Raw genomic sequence first — 17,536 nt, 5'->3', positions numbered from 1 at the left:
AGATTCCCAGATCCATGTTGGTGCTTCTTCTCTTCAGTTCAGCCCACTCATTTTCTATAGGGTTCAGGTCAGGGAACTGTGACGGTCATGGCAGAAGCTTCATGTTGTGCTCAGTTACCCATTTTTGTGTTGATTTTGATGTTTGTTTTGGACCGTTGTCCTGATGCAAGATCCAACCACGGCCCATTATAAGATTTCTAGCAGAGGCCGTCAGGTTTTGATTTTTTATCTGTTGGTATTTGCTACAATCCATAATACCATGTATCTGAACAAGATGTCCAGGACCTCCAGCAGAAAAACAGGTCCACAACATATAAGATCCAGCAGTGTATTTAACCGTAGGCATTGGGTACTTTTTATCCCTGTTTGCACCAAACACATCTGCTGGGTTTTCTGCCAAAAAGCCCTTTTTTTTAGTTTCATCTGACCACAGAATCCAGTCCCTTTTGAAGATCCAGTCGTGTCTGACAACTGAATATGCTGGAGTTTATTTTTGGAGGAGCGAGGAGGATTTTTCTTGAAACACTCCCAAACAACATGTGGTTGTGTAAGGGTTGTTTGATAAAAAAATTTTAGGCTTTCTGACCCCCAAGACACAAGTAATCTCTGCAATTCTCCATCTATGATCCTTGGAGAGTCTTTTGCCACTCAAACTTTCCTCCTCACCGTCCATTAAGACAATATAGACACAGGTCCTCTTCCAGGCAGATTCATAACATCTTTAGTTGATTGGAACTTCTTAATTATTGCCCTGATGGTCAAAATGGGGTCAAAATTTCAATGCTTTAGCTATTTTCTTACAGTCACTTTCTATTTTGTGAAGCTCAACAATTTTTGCTGCACATCAGAAGTATTTTCTTCGGTTTTACTCATTGTGATGGATGATTAAAGAAATTTGGCCTTTGTGTAGTCGTCATATTTAAACTCCTGTGAAACAAGAAGTCATAGCTGGACAATTTCATGTTCCTAGTCACCCTGGTGTGCTAAATAAAGGTAAATATTAATGGGAATATACTTCAGAGATATTTTACTCGTAAAAAATTCTAGGTGTGCCAATAGTTGTGGCCGACGTGTTTTGGAGAAAAACATTTATTTTATAATGTGATTTCCTCCCCACTTTCAATTATTTTACTTCAGTGAAAGGTTAGATTTTTGCGAATTTTTTGAATGAAAGATCAAAAGGATAAACGATGCAGATTTATTTTTTTATAGCCATTTTTGTCATATTTACCAGGGGTGCCATTAATTCTGACCACCACTGTGTGTGTGTGTGTGTGTGTGTGTGTGTATATACATATATATATATATATATATATATATATATATATATATATATATACACACACACACATGTATATATATATGTGTTTGTATGTGTGTGTATAAATATGTTTGTGTATGTACAGCATATACACACATACAGAGACATATAATATACATATAAATATAATACAATACACCCACATTATGTAAACTAAAACTTTTACGTTAGATGTGATTAATATAGCACTAATAAAGCAGTAATATATATATATATATATATATATATATATATATATATATATATATAATAAATTACTATTTTATGAATGTAATAACTCTACATTAAGTAGTAGTAATAGTATGATTTAGTTATTTATACACCCACATAGCCTACATACACATAAGTGTATATAGAGAGACAGATTTGCAAACATCATTCTGTCCATTATTGGATGACGTGATGCTAAAAGCTCATATTTATTTTATTTTTTCATGGAGTTGATCATTTTCGTTTGCTGTGAAATGCTGCTATCTACAGGAATTCACAAGCACTGTCACCCTTATTTCTGCAGTATGTATTATGTGCTGTACATGAAAAAAACAACAACAACAAATAAAAATTACTGTTTCTGTGCTGTTTAAACATATATACACACACACACATATACATATATATATATATATATATATATATATATACACATATATATATATATACACATATATATATATATCATATCTGTTTTTAACATGCAGTCTGAACATAGCATTCTTTGTTTGGGTTGCTGCCGAGGTGCTGTTCAGGTTTCACTGTCTTCCACTTGATTGTCGCCTGCAGAAACAAACCACCAATCCTGTACAGAACACAGCAAAAACAGACTGATGAAGCCAATTTACACACATTCTGCTGACTGAAACACAGAGTTTGCCTGGAAGGGGTTGCACACACTTCCAGGCATCTGTAACAGGCAACAGTGGTGTGGTTTGCATTACAAATAAACACAGTGAACTGGCACTGAAATAAAACTGGATCAGTTGCCAAGGAAACATTTTCACAGTAATTACAAATATCTTCACCTTGATAAAGCAAACAGAGATGTCACAGGTTCGTTCTTTTTATAATTTGAAGTTGATTTAATGAGTTTGGCATCTCACCATACTTGACGAGAGCAATAAAAATCTACTGTAAAATGTGTAATTATATACATTAGTCAGTTTTATTTTTTATAGCCTACATCATTATTAAATATAATATAATATAATATAATATAATATAATATGGATATGCACGAAACAACACTGCCACCTTGTGTTCACACCTCTTCCACACAATACAGGACACTCTTAAAGGGATAGTTCACCTAAAAATGAAAATTCGCTAACCATTGTCTTCCATAGTATTTTTTTTCCTACTATGGAAGTCAATGGCTACCGTCAACTGTCTGGTTACCAACACCCTTTAAAATATCTTATTTTGTGTTCAACAGAAGAAAGAAACTCATACAGGTTTGGAACAACTTGAGGGTGAGTAAGTAATAACAGAATTTTCATTTTTGGGTGAGCTATCCCTTTAATGCAAATGTAAACAATAACACAAATTTGGTATAATATGCTACCTTTTTTTTTTAACAAACTCTTGCCTTGATTCAATATATATCAATTAAAACAAATCGCAATCATGTATTAGATTTTAGAAACGTTAATTTATTGCTACTACATACTAGAGACTTGTCTAGACTTGCCTGCTGGCACTTCAATGTCATTTATTATTACCAAGTAGGGGTGGCTTGACGAACGTCCCATTCTGATAGCCTACGTCTACACGAGTATGTTCATTAACGTCGACTTTTTAAAAGAACAGCGCATTAAATCCAACTTTATTTTCATTAAAAGTCTCATTAAAAAAAAAAAAAAAAAAAAGTTTAGTAGTAACGTTACTTGTTCAAACTTGGTTAGTTTATTATTCATGAGTAGGCGTCGCTTTCATTTAAAAAGTGCATTACAGATCAATGGGTACGGTTAAGTCTTACTTTTTTTTACAGTATGCCCCGTGAAAACGTGTATTAAAATAAATCTAATTGTACAGACAGTATATTAAAAAATGTAAGTTAATAAAATAAACTTTAAGTTTAGAAAGACATCCACAAGACTTGTATGTCAATACTTAATTATTCACGAGTAGGCGTGTCTCCCCAGAGGCCCCATGTTCCTCATACAAAAATTGCATGTAGAACTGCGTTAGAGTGACCAAGTTGTAAGATTAAACAAAACTTACCCTAGATTCGGAATCAACGAAAAGCAAAACTTGACTGGATCAATCTCTTTTCCAGGCCCAGGCTGGAGGAGCACATGGCGGCGACGGAGTCCGGTTTAAGCCCCGCGGTGGAGTCGGTGGTGCCGGCTTGTATGTTCGCACCTGACCCGGGTTGCGCGGAGGATTCGCCCGGCGCTGAGCTCAGCGACGCCGGGGACAACCAGAACGGGGAAGCCGAGGATCATTTAGACCTCACCAGCAAGGTGGCTTTCAGGCCTGACAGCGGATCTGAACGCTTCTCTGTGTGCATGAATCAATACAAGAGTTTATTTGAGCAACGCGTGGTTTTGATACACAGTTAACAAGTTTGAATTCAGTGCAAACGTTGCATGAGTGACACGTCGGCTGTGCGTGTGAACGCCAGCTGGCATCACGCCAACAGTGCTGCTGAGACCCCAAACTTATGCGTGTGTACGCGATCTAACCTAAACTTGATTAATGTTGTGATAGGGTGGATTTTAGTGGGGGGCTATTGCATTTTAATTGATGTAAAACTGCAATATGAAAAAGTTTAGCTAACGTTACAAATAAGGGTTTATAGGTGCCCCGAAAATGTATTTGGACACTTAAGTCAGGCTTAAAACTGTACAAATATCATTAAATTAGTTATTTATTTTAAATATACAAATTTATTGATTTATTTTAAAATGAATTTATACATAAAGATGTTTCTTAGGTTTGTAATTATAATAATAAAAAAAATTGATTTCAATAAAACTATAAATAAAAAAATAGGTTTAATGACAAAAATGGCTCAGAAAAGGAACAGTTGTAACCGGCTGTCTAAAGCAATGAAATTCATTTTATTAAATTGATTTTAGTTTTAATAATTTCAATCAATTTTGTGAATGGTTTTGTTTGAAAAGTGTATAGTATATATATATGCGATTTAATGACATTCATACACTTCTTCATGGAAGCTTTCTGCCAGCTTTCTGACTTTTTATATCTCACAATTCTGAGAAATAAAGTCTGAATTGTGAGATAAAAAGCAATTACCTTTTTAATTTTCTATTGCATGGCGGAAACAAGCTTCCATAGTTCTTTGTTTTACATAACTCTCCAAATTCCTTTTGGGGTCACTGTATATAGATATTAAATATATGAGATGCAAACCAATATTTGGTATTTTAAATAAAGTTATATAGAAATGCATTCTCAGCAAATCTCTCTTTTTTTCTAAAAGTTACTTTAATAATGCAGTGATGTTATTTGTTGTCAGTTTGCACTGGTCAGCCCTACAGGAGAGCAGTATGACTGTTTACAAAAGCAGCTGCGAGAACGAATGGAGGAAGGATGCGGAGAAACCATCTATGTGGTTGGCATGGGGACAGGTAAGGTTGTTTTTTTCCCAAATGTAAATGGCCTATTTAGAATGCTGATAAATTCACGGTGTCTCTGTCTCTCAGACGGTGGTGATTATGGTTTGGATGAGCGGGATATGGAAGCATCTGTCGCTACGGTGCAGTCTCTTTGCGAACAGGTTGACGGTGACCTGATTCTGCTGAGAGAGAGGACGGAGACTGCGGGACGCGTCCACGATTATCTCATCAGGCGCCGCGTGGGAGAGGCAGACTTCTTGGAAGTCAGGTTAGAAGAGGTTTGCAAATAACTTAGATAAAAAATAAAAAATTAATTCTTAAAGAAACTTTGTACACATTCTTGCCCCAGAGTGGCGGTCGTAGGTAATGTAGACGCTGGAAAAAGCACACTACTGGGCGTCCTAACCCATGGCGAGCTCGACAACGGTCGCGGATTCGCCCGTCAGAAGCTCTTCCGCCACAAACACGAGATGGAAAGCGGCCGGACCAGCAGCGTCGGCAATGACATCCTGGGTTTTGACCAGGAAGGCCAGGTGGTCAACAAACCGGACAATCACGGGGGGAGCCTTGACTGGACCAAAATCTGCGAAAGGTCGTCAAAGGTCATCACATTCATCGACCTGGCGGGGCATGAGAAGTATCTGAAGACCACCGTATTCGGAATGACTGGCCACCTGCCAGACTTCTGCATGCTAATGGTGAGAGGGGGTTGGTGTGCCTCAAGGCTACGTACTGGGCGGGTTAAAGTTTTATGAACTTTGTCTTTTTCTTTTGTCACGAAGGTGGGAAGTAATGCTGGAATCATTGGCATGACTAAAGAGCACCTCGGTCTCGCTCTGGCCCTCAACGTTCCTGTTTTTGTAGTCGTAACTAAGATAGACATGTGTCCCGCTAACATCTTACAAGGTAACTCAAATCTTTTATTTTACTCCAGGAGTTTTATCAACAGCATTTGTGGCATAATGTTGATTAGTGTAGACAATAATTTCATCTATTACTGCACCATCCGATGACAATATCACCAAGATATGGGTGAGTAGAATATATATAGATTTAATATTCGACTGAATTGTTTTTTTTTTTGCTTTCGTAAAAACTAGAAGCAGCCCCTTTCTGGTATCCTTGCACATTTCACACAAAATGTATCATGTTTATGAAGTTGTAAGAATACTGTATAACGAAGTTAAAGGAACACTTTGACTTTTTGGGACTTTAGCTTATTCACCTTATCCCCCAGAGTTAGATAAGTCCATACATACCTTTTTCATGTCCGTGCGTGCTGTAACTCTGTCTGACGCACCTACCGCTAGCCTAGCTTAGCACAAAGACTGGAGGTAAATGGCTCCAGCTAGCATACTGCTCCCAATAAGTGACAAAATAACGCCAACATTTTCCTATTTACATGTTGTGATTTGTATAGTCAAAGCGTGTACGAATAACAAGGTCACATGAGACACAACCATCTTCTAACCGTATACATACTGGGAACTATATTCTCAGAAGACGAAGAACTGCTACTTCTGCGGAGTGATTTACTCCAATTCTGAGCGAACTCTGCTCCTCACCACGTAACGGGCTTCTCAGGCGCTGCGAGCAAATCACTCCGCCCAAGTAGCAGTGCTTCGCCTTCTGAGAATATGACCATGTTATTTGTATACGCTGTGACTATATACAAATCACAACATATAAATAGGAAAATGTTGGCGTTATTTTGTCACTTATTGGGAGCAGTCGGGTCAATTTTTTTTTTTTTTTTTTTACAGATCGGGCTCGGGTCGGACTCGGGCTCATTTAGCTTTTCTCCTTTCATCGTGCCCATAATATACGTGCAGAGCGCAGGCTACTGTATGAAATATTGTTATATTGATAATATTATAAATATGCAACGCAATATGCGATCACGCGAGTAACGCGACGCGCGTGCAATGCATTAGGTGACAGTTGACCATGCAGAGCATCAGGGAGAAGCTGGAGCGTAAGGAGTCACTAAAAGTTCCCAATACTTCAGGAAAAGCTGCATTTTTAAAGAGTTTTGATTTGATTACCGAGCCTGAAGCCTTCAACAGTGGATGCTATTCTTTTTCCTCACAACGATCGCGAATAAACAGTGAATGAACCTACTCAGTTCAACTGATTTTTTTTTTTCTTTATTATTATTTTACGTTAGCCAGTTGGTGAAGAGAATCTAAAATATTCCACAAGTGCTGTCAAAAGTTGATATCAAACTAGCCATTTGACCCTGACAGTCGTGTTTGTGTTTGTTTGTGCTGTAGAGACACTAAAGTTATTACAGAGGTTACTCAAATCTCCAGGATGCAGAAAAATTCCAGTTTTGGTGCAAAACAAGGATGATGTCATCGTAACGGCCTCGAACTTCAGCTCAGAGAGGTAATTTTACCAAATTTTCTCCTGTCAGCCAATAAAATGGGGGAATCTTGTGGTTTTTTGACATTGGGCCACTAATCAACCACCAAGAACAAAATTAATAAAAATTTCGCTTTTAGTACTTTTTGAAAATGTTACAACTCCGTGACTATATTTAAATTGATTACGTGAAAAAAAAAAAGATTTCGGAAAAGTTGAGCTTTTTTTTTTCCCACTTTTTTTTATTTTTCACCCAAAGAATCTCCGTAAGCATCAGCTTGAGAGTTATTAATGTCATCTGAAATAATAAATGCATACTAAATCAAAGCATACTTTTTGTGGCTAGGATGTGTCCGATTTTCCAGATCTCGAATGTGACGGGTGAAAACATGGACTTGTTGAAAATGTTCCTGAACCTGCTGTCCCCCAGAACCTCATTTAAAGATGACGAGCCCCCGGAGTTTCAGATTGATGACACGTATTCAGTTCCGGTATGCCATATACTGCCCTTGTCTTTCTCTCTACCTCTTCCCCAGTCGTTTTAACCACTTGTACTGTATGTTCCTCAGGGTGTAGGCACTGTAGTATCAGGGACTACTTTACGTGGATTAATACGGCTGAACGACACGTTGCTCCTCGGTCCAGATCCTCTGGGCGTCTTCATCCCCATCGTCGTCAAATCCATCCACCGCAAACGCATGCCTGTTAAAGAAGTGCGCGGTGGGCAGACGGCCTCGTTCGCCCTGAAGAAAATCAAGCGCTCGTCTATCAGGAAGGGAATGGTAATGGTGTCGTCTCGCCTCAACCCACAGGCATGCTGGGAGTTTGAGGCTGAGATTCTCGTACTCCACCATCCGACGACGATAGCGCCGAGATACCAAGCTATGGGTGAGTAGAAGAGACAAATATAAAATTTTCGACTGAATTTTTGTTACTCATGATCAGTGTTTGGAATAACGCCGTTTAAAAGAACGGCGTTAGGTAACGACGTTATTTTTTTCAGTAACGGGGTAATCTAACTAATTACTTTTCCCGTCGTTACAACGCCGTTAACATTACTGGACGTTAAATGCGGCGCGTTACTATGCATTGATTGAATAAACTGTGTAATCCGAACGCACCCCTGGCTCGCACAGCGAGTGAGGAGGTGGGTTAATAACGAGGTAAGCGATTATGATTGGCTAAGGCAGGGTCATGTGTTTCATGGTAGCCAATCAGAGCCAGTGTTTTTACACACATGCCAGCACACGCGCCACACACACACACACACATACACCAGCTAAACAGAGTCAGGACTCAGGAGCAGTCTATGGTCAGGAGCAATCCGATGAAAAGTTGACATTTTCAAGGTGAAGATATAAGCACTACTTCAAATTCATTGAGGTCAAAGGCAAGAACTAGGGGTGGAACGGTACATGTATTCGTATTGAACCGAGAGAGAGAGAGAGAGAGAGAGAGAGAGAGTGTCGCGGGCGCGATCGAAAAGTTGCAAAGTGTTTACATTTGTGTGTGTGTGTGTGTGTGTGTGTGTGTGTGTGTGAGTGTGAGAGAGAGAGAGAGAGAGGCGCGGGCGCGATCGAAAAGTCGCAAAGTGTTTACATTTGTGTGCGTGTGTGTGTGTGTGAGGCGCGGACGCGATCGAACAGTGGAAACAAAAACATAATCCGTAATTTTGTTTATACAGGACATTCAAACTGCAAAGTGTTTAAGTTACTGCTAATTAAAATTTTAAGGAAAACAAATATATTAATCTTATATAATGTGCACAGTCAGTGCACTACAAATAAACTGGTTCAATGCCTTTACTTTATTAATAAAACTTTTTAAAAAAAAAAGTTGAGAGAGGTTGATTTAATTTGCAGAGTTAAATGCACTTTATATGGTGTAACTGTTTACTTTTCTTACAAAGATAATGCTTGAAGTGCAGGATAAACCTCTTGCTGTCTGTCGACGTGCAATAAATATCTAAAGTTATGTACAAATACCTGTCTGTTCTACTCATTTCAACTGACTTGTGAAAACTGCTCAAAAAAAATCCAAATTCTTTGACATATAACAACCTTTTTTTTTTTTTTACAGTAACGCAAATAGTTACTTTCCCTGGTAATGAGTTACTTTTATTATAGAGTAATTCAGTTACTAACTCAGTTACTTTTTGGAACAAGTAGTGAGTAACTATAACTAATTACTTTTTTAAAGTAACGTTCCCAACACTGCTCATGATAACAAATAGTTAACATTATTTTATATGTAATCTTAAACATTTAATAAAAAGATTGTTAATAAAAATAGTTTCTTTTGATATTATAAATTTAATTAAGATTATTTTTATATAATCTAAATTAAATATTTTTTGTTTCTTGTAATATTAAATGTTTTAATAAAATATTTAAACAAGATTTAAATAAAAATATAAATAAAAATGATTCAAAATAAAATACTTAGATTTTTAAAGCAGTAAATATTTATTTAAAATTGTATTTATTTAAAAATCCAACGATCACATTATTTATACTTTAGACTCCAGAAAAAGGTAACAAATTATTCAATATTGATTTTGAATTTTAATTAATTTTACTCTTAAAAAAAACTGAATAAGAAATATGATCCCCTTTTGCATATTTTTATAAATATTTATATATTATTTATATATAAATCATTAAAAATATATATTTTGTCAGATACCGAGGATACTCGTTTTTATTTTATTTTTATTTCATGTTTTCATGTTTTATTTCGACCAATATTATAAGTATAAATCTACTGTATTTTGTCTTTATGAAACTGGGTATAAAAATGATAATTGTTTAATACTTTTGAAATATATGTGAATTTAATATTTGAATTTGGGGAAAAAAGATTTTTCATTTTTATGTTGTGTTATAACCAACACTATAGTATAAATTTATACAGTTTTACTCTATGAACTATGTTATATATATATATATATATATATATATATATACACTTAAATATATGAATATCTATATGAAAATTAGAATTAAAAAATTTGACATTGAAATTCTCTCAATCACACTTTCACAGTGTGAAATTCAAGGTGTTTATCACTTTTTTCATGAGTTTCTCTGTGTCATAGTTCACTGTGGCAGTATCAGACAGACCGCCACCATAATCGGCATGAACAAAACCTGTTTACGGACGGGGGACAAAGCCACCGTACACTTCCGTTTCATCAAAACCCCTGAGTACCTTCACACGGACCAGAGACTCGTCTTCAGGGAGGGCAGGACCAAGGCCGTGGGCACTATCACTAAGGTCAGAGGTCATACGCTCATTAAAAGAGTTTAAAAACAAAGAATTTCATTTTTTTTTTAAAAGTCAAGATCACATTTTATATGGAAGACTTTTTTTTTCAGAATTGCGTTTAAATCTGACAATTTGAATGTTTTAGCTCGCAATTGTAAGTTTATATCTGAACTTTTTTTTTCTCAATTGCAAATTTATATCCCACAATTCTGACTTTTCTCACAATTCTGACTTTTTTCGCAATTGCGAGTTTAATCTCACAATTCTGACTTTTCTAACAATTGCGAGTTTATATATAACAAAAAAATTGGAAAAAAATCCAAGTCCAGGCACTCAGTAGGTTACAAAAAAGTAAAAAAAAAGCCTTTATTGATTAGTAGAGGGCTAAAACATTGAAGATAAAAACACCAACGCGTATCGGCCCACTGGCCTTCATCAGGGTGTTGGTAACAAACAGACAAACACAAGCAGTACTTATAATTGCATTAATTTCAGGTGTGCCACTCTGGCACTTGCAACACTATTCTTTGGCCACTAGAGGCAAAAGTTAAAGTCATGCCTAATGTCATAGGTTACGTCATACAGGTACAAGGCGAAATAAGAGATCTCCAAGTGGAAAAACATCACTTCAAACAACTAGTGTACTCCACACAGTATGTGAAGTCAATAAGTATAAATAGGCTAATGTTATCCCTCACAATTCTAATTTCATAGACAAGATGGTTCAAAACAAAATAAACAAGAAATGAACATTACATTCACAAACAGCAATACACTGTACCTATTGGGACACAACAATCACAGAAAAGGTGAGAGGTCAAAATCCTCATTAAGACCTGGATGCCTAGTGGCCCTCAAGGAATAGATCCAGTATGTCTCCCTTTGTTTAAGGCGTTTGATTATATCCCCACCCCTGGCATCAAGGCGAATAGCCTCAATGCCCACTACTTGTAAGGTCGAATCCCTCCCATGTTTAGCGTCTATATAATGTTTAGCCATTGGATAATTCATATTTCCAGTCCGGATGGCATACCTATGCTCAGCTACCCTGTCTCTTATATATAACAATTCTGACTTTTCTAACAATTGCGAGTTTAATCTCACAATTCTGACTTTTCTGACAATTGCGAGTTTATAATCACAATTCTGACTTTTCTGACAATTGCGAGTTTATAATCACAATTCTGACTTTTCTAACAATTGCGAGTTTATATATCACAATTCTGACTTTTTTTCTAAAAAAAATTTTATTTTATTTTAGAATTGCGGGATATAAACGTGCAATTCTGAGAAATTATGAAAAGTCAAAATTGTGAGATAAAAAGTCGCAATTACTTTATTTTTGATTACATGGCGGAAATAAGCTTCTGTACAGTGTGAAAAAATATTTTCATGATTTGTTATCACAACTTTTAATCTTTTGTTAAATCAACTTAGATAATTAATGTGGCTCAGATAACATAATATTTTGAGTTTCCATTTATTAAACTAATCTCCTTTATTGTATTAACACTTTTTTATTTTGTTTCAATGAACTCAAAATTTTAAGGCAACCAGGTAACTTACTTTTTTAAGTTAAGCAAACAATATTTTTTTATCACCCCAAAATCAAAATCAAATAAATTGTACATATATAATAAAACACATTGTGTTAAAACAACATACATTAATGACAATATACAAAATATATAAATACTCTATACTTTAAATACTTTTATAACTTTTAAATATTATAGAATTATTTTGAATTATATTCATTAAAAAAATGCATTACTTTTATTGGCAGTAGCAATACCATAAAATAAAAAAAATCTTAGTAGTCCAAAAAAATAGGTTTCATATTCTTTGTGAAAATTATAATTCTTTCTTTTCTTTTTCTTTCGGTGTAAAATATGACGTTCTTGGCAGGTTCTTTGAGATTTATCCATCTGAATCGGTTTTAATGTATTGGCTGACATTATGAAATATGCATGATTGACGTCTCTACAGTAAATAAGCATTCGTTACCGTCCAGCATGATTCATAAAAACTGGCGATGCATTTCCTTATGAAACTCCTGTCTGTTTGTCTGTGCGTGTACGACAGCTGCTTCAAACCAAGCCTCTGGCCAAGATGCAGTCTACCAAGAAAACATTTTCACAGGTGGAAGGGTCTTCATCAGCCAGCGAGGAAGCTACACAGATGGAAGGAAGCCCTCAAATGGGACAACTGGTGAGAGAAACTTTATTGCATATACTGTAAAGGGAAGTTCCCTTCCCTTTAAAGTATGTAATATTCATCTCCAAACGTTAAAATCCCTTGAAATGTCTCGACCCTTTTCATCCCCAATACACCAAAACCTCCCTTTTCTCTTTTTCTCTTCTCCCCTGCCTTTGTGGCCAGCAGGGGATGAGGAGACACTTCATAAAGGTGAAAACAAAGAGAATGCGTTAAAAAAAAGAAGTTTTTAAGCCCTTTAAGGTCAAACTCTTTAAGCTTAACATTTAGTAAAAGCAAGTTTTAAACCTGCTTTTAGCCTCTTAACGTCCTTGATGTGTCATTACAAGTGCCCAGCCATAAGATGATTCCTTCAGAGTGAACACGGGTGAATCTGACTGCGGTAGATGTGAAAGATATGAATAAAAATGATGTTATTTCAGCCAGTCAGATTCACCCGTGTTCACTCTGAAGGAATCACTCACATTGGCTGTGCACTTGTAATGACACATCAAGGATGTTAAGAGGCTAAAAGCAGGTTTAAAACTTGCCCCATAGAAGTCAACAGGGTGCAAATTTTAAAAAGAGGATAACATGGTGTAGGCAACACCGATTTTTGTCGTTGTTCTCTGTATTGACAGCACTCCAAATTTACAAAAAAATTAGCTCAATGTTAAAGAGCAATACTTTCATGACTGTAAAGGACATAGGCTGATTTATTTCCTGAACTGTATTTGAATGCAACAAATCACCTAACTCTTTCATTTAGACTTAACGGTTAATTGGTTTTTCCATTAATGGTCGCTGCAGACCAAATTCTGAGTTTGTTTCTATTTAAATGGTGTTCAAATGATAAAGTTGTCTTTATTCACCATTATTGAGATCTTAAATTAAAGGTTTATGAACATAATTGTTTGAAATTTCTCACAGTCGGTTCATTTTAGTCTTTAATTGCCATTACTTAGTCTGAGATTCATTGAATGTCAAAAAAATTAAAGAGAATTGTGTCAAAATAAATAAAATGTAAGTTTCATTTGTTTTGTTTTTTCATTTGTTCATTTGTCAGTTACAAACAAATCATTCAGTATTTATTGATTTATTTAATTTTATTTGATGACATGACAAACTTAAAAAAAAAAAAACTTTTAATGTGCTTTTAATACATAATTGAATGTAAAAAAAAATGAAAAAGAATTCTGTTAAACTTAAATAAAATTAATAAAATGTAGTATATTTTGTTTGTTTTTCTAAGGAGAAAATTACTTTTAAAAAAATTCAATATTTATTGATTTAATTTAATTTAATTTAATTTAATTTGATGACACATGACAAGCTTATAATATATAACTTATAAAATAATTTATGTGCTTTTAATGCACCCCCCCTCCCAAAAAAAAAAACTATTGACCAGTGAAAAAAAACTACCCTGAACTCTAGAAACCACCCATGAAAGGATCTAAATATTTTGTATTATATATATTATTATATTAAATATTATATATATTAATATAATTGTGGCTTTTTATAAACTCGTTCAGTTGATTTGCTCAAATTCAATCAAATTCAATTCAATAAAAAAAAAAGAAAGATAATTTTGTTAAATTTAGAAATTACTTGATTTTGACAAACTGATAAAAACCCAACATTGTTATGGGAAAAAAAAAGTGTATTTTTGTGCGACTTTTATTGTCAATTAAAAAAAATATATAATAATTTAATGTGCTTTAAAATCCAAAATAAAAAAATATGCACATTAAGTCCATGTTTTAATTTGTTTTGCTAAGACAAAAATGACAAACAAATCAGTATTTATTTATTGTAACTATTATTCAATGTTTCTTTTTTATTGAAATGACATGATTTAAACAAAAACTGATTAAAAAAAATACGGTAACACTTTACGATAAGGTTTCAGGGAGAAAGTCTTTTAGAAAAACCTTGTATTTTTAAAGTGAGATTTCAATTTTAAAAATGAACTTTAAAAATCAACTATTGACCAGTGAGAAACTCCCTTTATCTCTAGTAACCACCCTAAATGCTTTGGTTTTCATCGTGTCTTTCAGTCTGGTGGAAGTGGTCGACGGCGTGGCGGACATCGGCACAAAGGCAAATCATCACTGAGCAGCGGCACTGGACCGGCAACTACAGCTACTGGAGTGAGCGGCAACTGAGGTTCCTCCTCCTCTCCCACCATTACTACTGGTCATCTGACATCAACGTTTTTAGTGAACACCAGAGGGCAGTAAAGCCTTGATTTTTTTCCCCTTTTTTTGTTTGCTCTCACTAAACCTCCTTAATTAGAAACGTTCATCTCCACTGACACAATCGTGCCAAAACCCTGACTGACAAGCAGCTGTTGTGTTCCTCGTCCAACCGCTCTTTTTTTCTTGCTCACCCTTATCAAACCCTTTTACTTAATTTTCTGTCAGCCATTGGAGTCTTAACATCCTGTAATAAACACCCCGAAATCCCGGATTTTTGTAGCTGGAATGTTTCCCCGAGGACCCAATTAAGGAGCCTACGACTGAATCCCTGTTTGTGTTCAGCGATTTTGCTATTTTTCATGTCATTTTCCTCCTTCAATTGAATTTGGCAAATGCTAACGGAGATGAAAGGGAGAAATCTGTTCTGCTTGTCAATCTCTCATGCCCCCTCATCCTCTTCTGATTTTAATGAGCGTTGTAGCTGCCGAGACGCACACATTCACGGCAGATAAACCCGGTCCCTCTCGGAGCATCACAAATTAGGTGGCTTTCTGCTCTCCCATGTTGCTTTTTCATTTCGTGACCCAGCATTACTTTCAAAAGGTCTCACCTTTTCAACGAAGAACGTTTTTTCCTCAAAGAACAGGGAGCTAACCGAGACGACATGCGGCATTTCATTTGGATTTCTGTTTCCACTTTCTTATTAAACCATTTTCTCCTCTCTACTCTTTATTTATTCTAGACTCTTTTTCCAATTCATTTACCTGTGCGAGCCAATTTTGAGTAGCGAGAGTAAGCCTTGAACAAACGTTGACTAATTCACCCACAAACGACAGTTTGGTCATTTACTTACCGCCATGTCATTCCGAATCAGCTTGGCTTTCTTTTTTCGGTGGAAGAGTTGTTGTTTTTACAATTACAAATAATGTTTTTATTTTATCAGTCACTTTTTCTGTAATTTGACGGATCAAATGTAAAGAATTTACTTTGTTGACATCACAAAAGTACCAAAAAGTGGTCCGTAATACTTGTGCGCTCAAGTCTTCTCAAGTCATACGATAGCTTTGTGCGGGAAACAAAACAAAATTTAAGTCGTTTTGTTTTACTGATATTCTTCCCCTACTGTTAATCACTGTAAGCAAATTGAACCAGTAAGTAAATAAACAGGGTTGTTTTGCGTCACAAAAGTACCATAAAAGTAGTCCATAATTTTTGTGCGCTATATTTCAAGTCTTGTTAATTCGTATGATAGCTTTGTGCGGGAAACAAAGTTTTGATTTATTGATATACTTCCCCTACTTTTTAATCTTTGTAAGCAAATCGAATGAATCATTCAAATGATATACAAATGATTTGTATACAAATTAATTGACAATACATATCTCATGAACTTTACATAGAGATGTAGGGTGGACGTCAATATTTGTTTAACTTCAATTTTGGTCTATTGTTTTGCACTAAGCTACAAAATGGCTTCAAAAGACTAACCACAAAAGTCATATGGACCACATTTATGGTGATTTTGAAGCTTGAAAACTATGGTTCCTAGTTTAATTGTGCAAAGTCAAACAGGTTTGGAAAGACTTTAGGGTGAGTAAATGACCAAATTTTCACTTCTGGGTGAACTATACCTTTTAAATATGAACCTTAAATGGTGTTAATATAAAGTAGAGCATGATAAGATACCAGACCAACAGAGTTCAACACTGAAAACTTGAAACTATCGTTTCATAATGTCCATTGCCATTTTAATGGACAAAAGAAAAACACAATGCCCACACAACTGAACATAAATAGCTTTCATTTACATAGTTTTCATGAGCCCAATGCGGCATTCACAGAAGGCATCGATCAAGGCAGTTCTGGTTCTCGTTCTTTGGTTTGATCTGCTGTTCTTATCTTTTGAATCAATAAAGGTGAACCACAAGGTCTGCACTATCAGGAAGATATTTAGACATTGATTTTAGTTTTATCCGAGGCAGCCAAGTAGATTTGAACCTTACAAGCCAAGTTGATTTTTTTTTTTTTTTTTTACACAATGTCTTCAAGTTCACTCAAGAGAACGGCTCATGAAGACCACATGCAAGCCTTGAAGTTATGCAAAATAGATTTTCTTCACAAACCTGATGGATATTACTATCGTTATTTATTTTTTTCTCCCCTCAAGGCTGGTATGTGAAATGATTTTCAGACAAAAATAGTATGAAGTTTTAAAACATTCAATGCATTGATTGTGGTTTTCTCCTGGATTCAATCCCCTTTTAGTGCATGATTTTGTTTTTCTGCATAAAAATATCCATGTACATTATGTACAAATAAATAAAACGTCATTTTTGTTGTAAATCCTTTTAAATAAAATACAAAGTTATACAGAAACTCTCTTAAATGCTGTTATCAGTCATTTCCCTGTATTTTTTGACTAATCAAATGTAAAGATTTTACTTAATTGTCTTTCATCTGTACTGTCATGTCTTTAGTTTGTCTAATGTGAAACGACGACTCCTCTGAGAAACTATTGAACTGAATTATTTGTAAACATTTAGTTTCCCTCAGACACTCATTTCTAATTTGTTATTCGCTCTTCTTTCCAACTCGCTGAACAAATA

At 35.3% G+C, this 17,536-nt stretch overlaps 1 protein-coding gene across 1 annotated transcript; it reads left to right on the top strand.

Moving 5' to 3' along the window:
- The first annotated feature begins 3,457 nt into the window (after window positions 1-3,457).
- Window positions 3,458-17,273, top strand: gtpbp1l (GTP binding protein 1, like). Its single transcript, XM_084117969.1, has 11 exons — window positions 3,458-3,780; window positions 4,800-4,911; window positions 4,987-5,167; window positions 5,249-5,597; window positions 5,682-5,805; window positions 7,173-7,287; window positions 7,610-7,754; window positions 7,833-8,151; window positions 10,361-10,539; window positions 12,616-12,741; window positions 14,790-17,273. The coding sequence occupies exons 1-11, from the start codon at window positions 3,613-3,615 to the stop codon at window positions 14,895-14,897; spliced, it is 1,926 nt and encodes a 641-aa protein (XP_083974095.1). The 5' UTR covers window positions 3,458-3,612; the 3' UTR covers window positions 14,898-17,273.
- Window positions 17,274-17,536: the final 263 nt, after the last annotated feature.

This window comes from Abramis brama (genome assembly GCF_963993115.1).
Source record: "Abramis brama genome assembly, chromosome: 6".
Classification (NCBI taxonomy): domain Eukaryota; kingdom Metazoa; phylum Chordata; class Actinopteri; order Cypriniformes; family Leuciscidae; genus Abramis; species Abramis brama.
The sequence above is the reverse complement of the archived record's forward strand: the minus strand, read 5'-3'. Positions and strand labels throughout refer to the sequence as shown.

Coding starts and splice junctions, on each gene's coding strand:
- gtpbp1l (XM_084117969.1), top strand. CDS start 3,613: ATGGCGGCGACGGAGTCCGGTTTAAGCCCCGCGGTGGAGTCGGTGGTG. Junction 4,912..4,986: donor TGTGGTTGGCATGGGGACAG/GTAAGGTTGTTT, acceptor TCTGTCTCTCAG/ACGGTGGTGATTATGGTTTG. Junction 7,288..7,609: donor TCGAACTTCAGCTCAGAGAG/GTAATTTTACCA, acceptor TTTTGTGGCTAG/GATGTGTCCGATTTTCCAGA.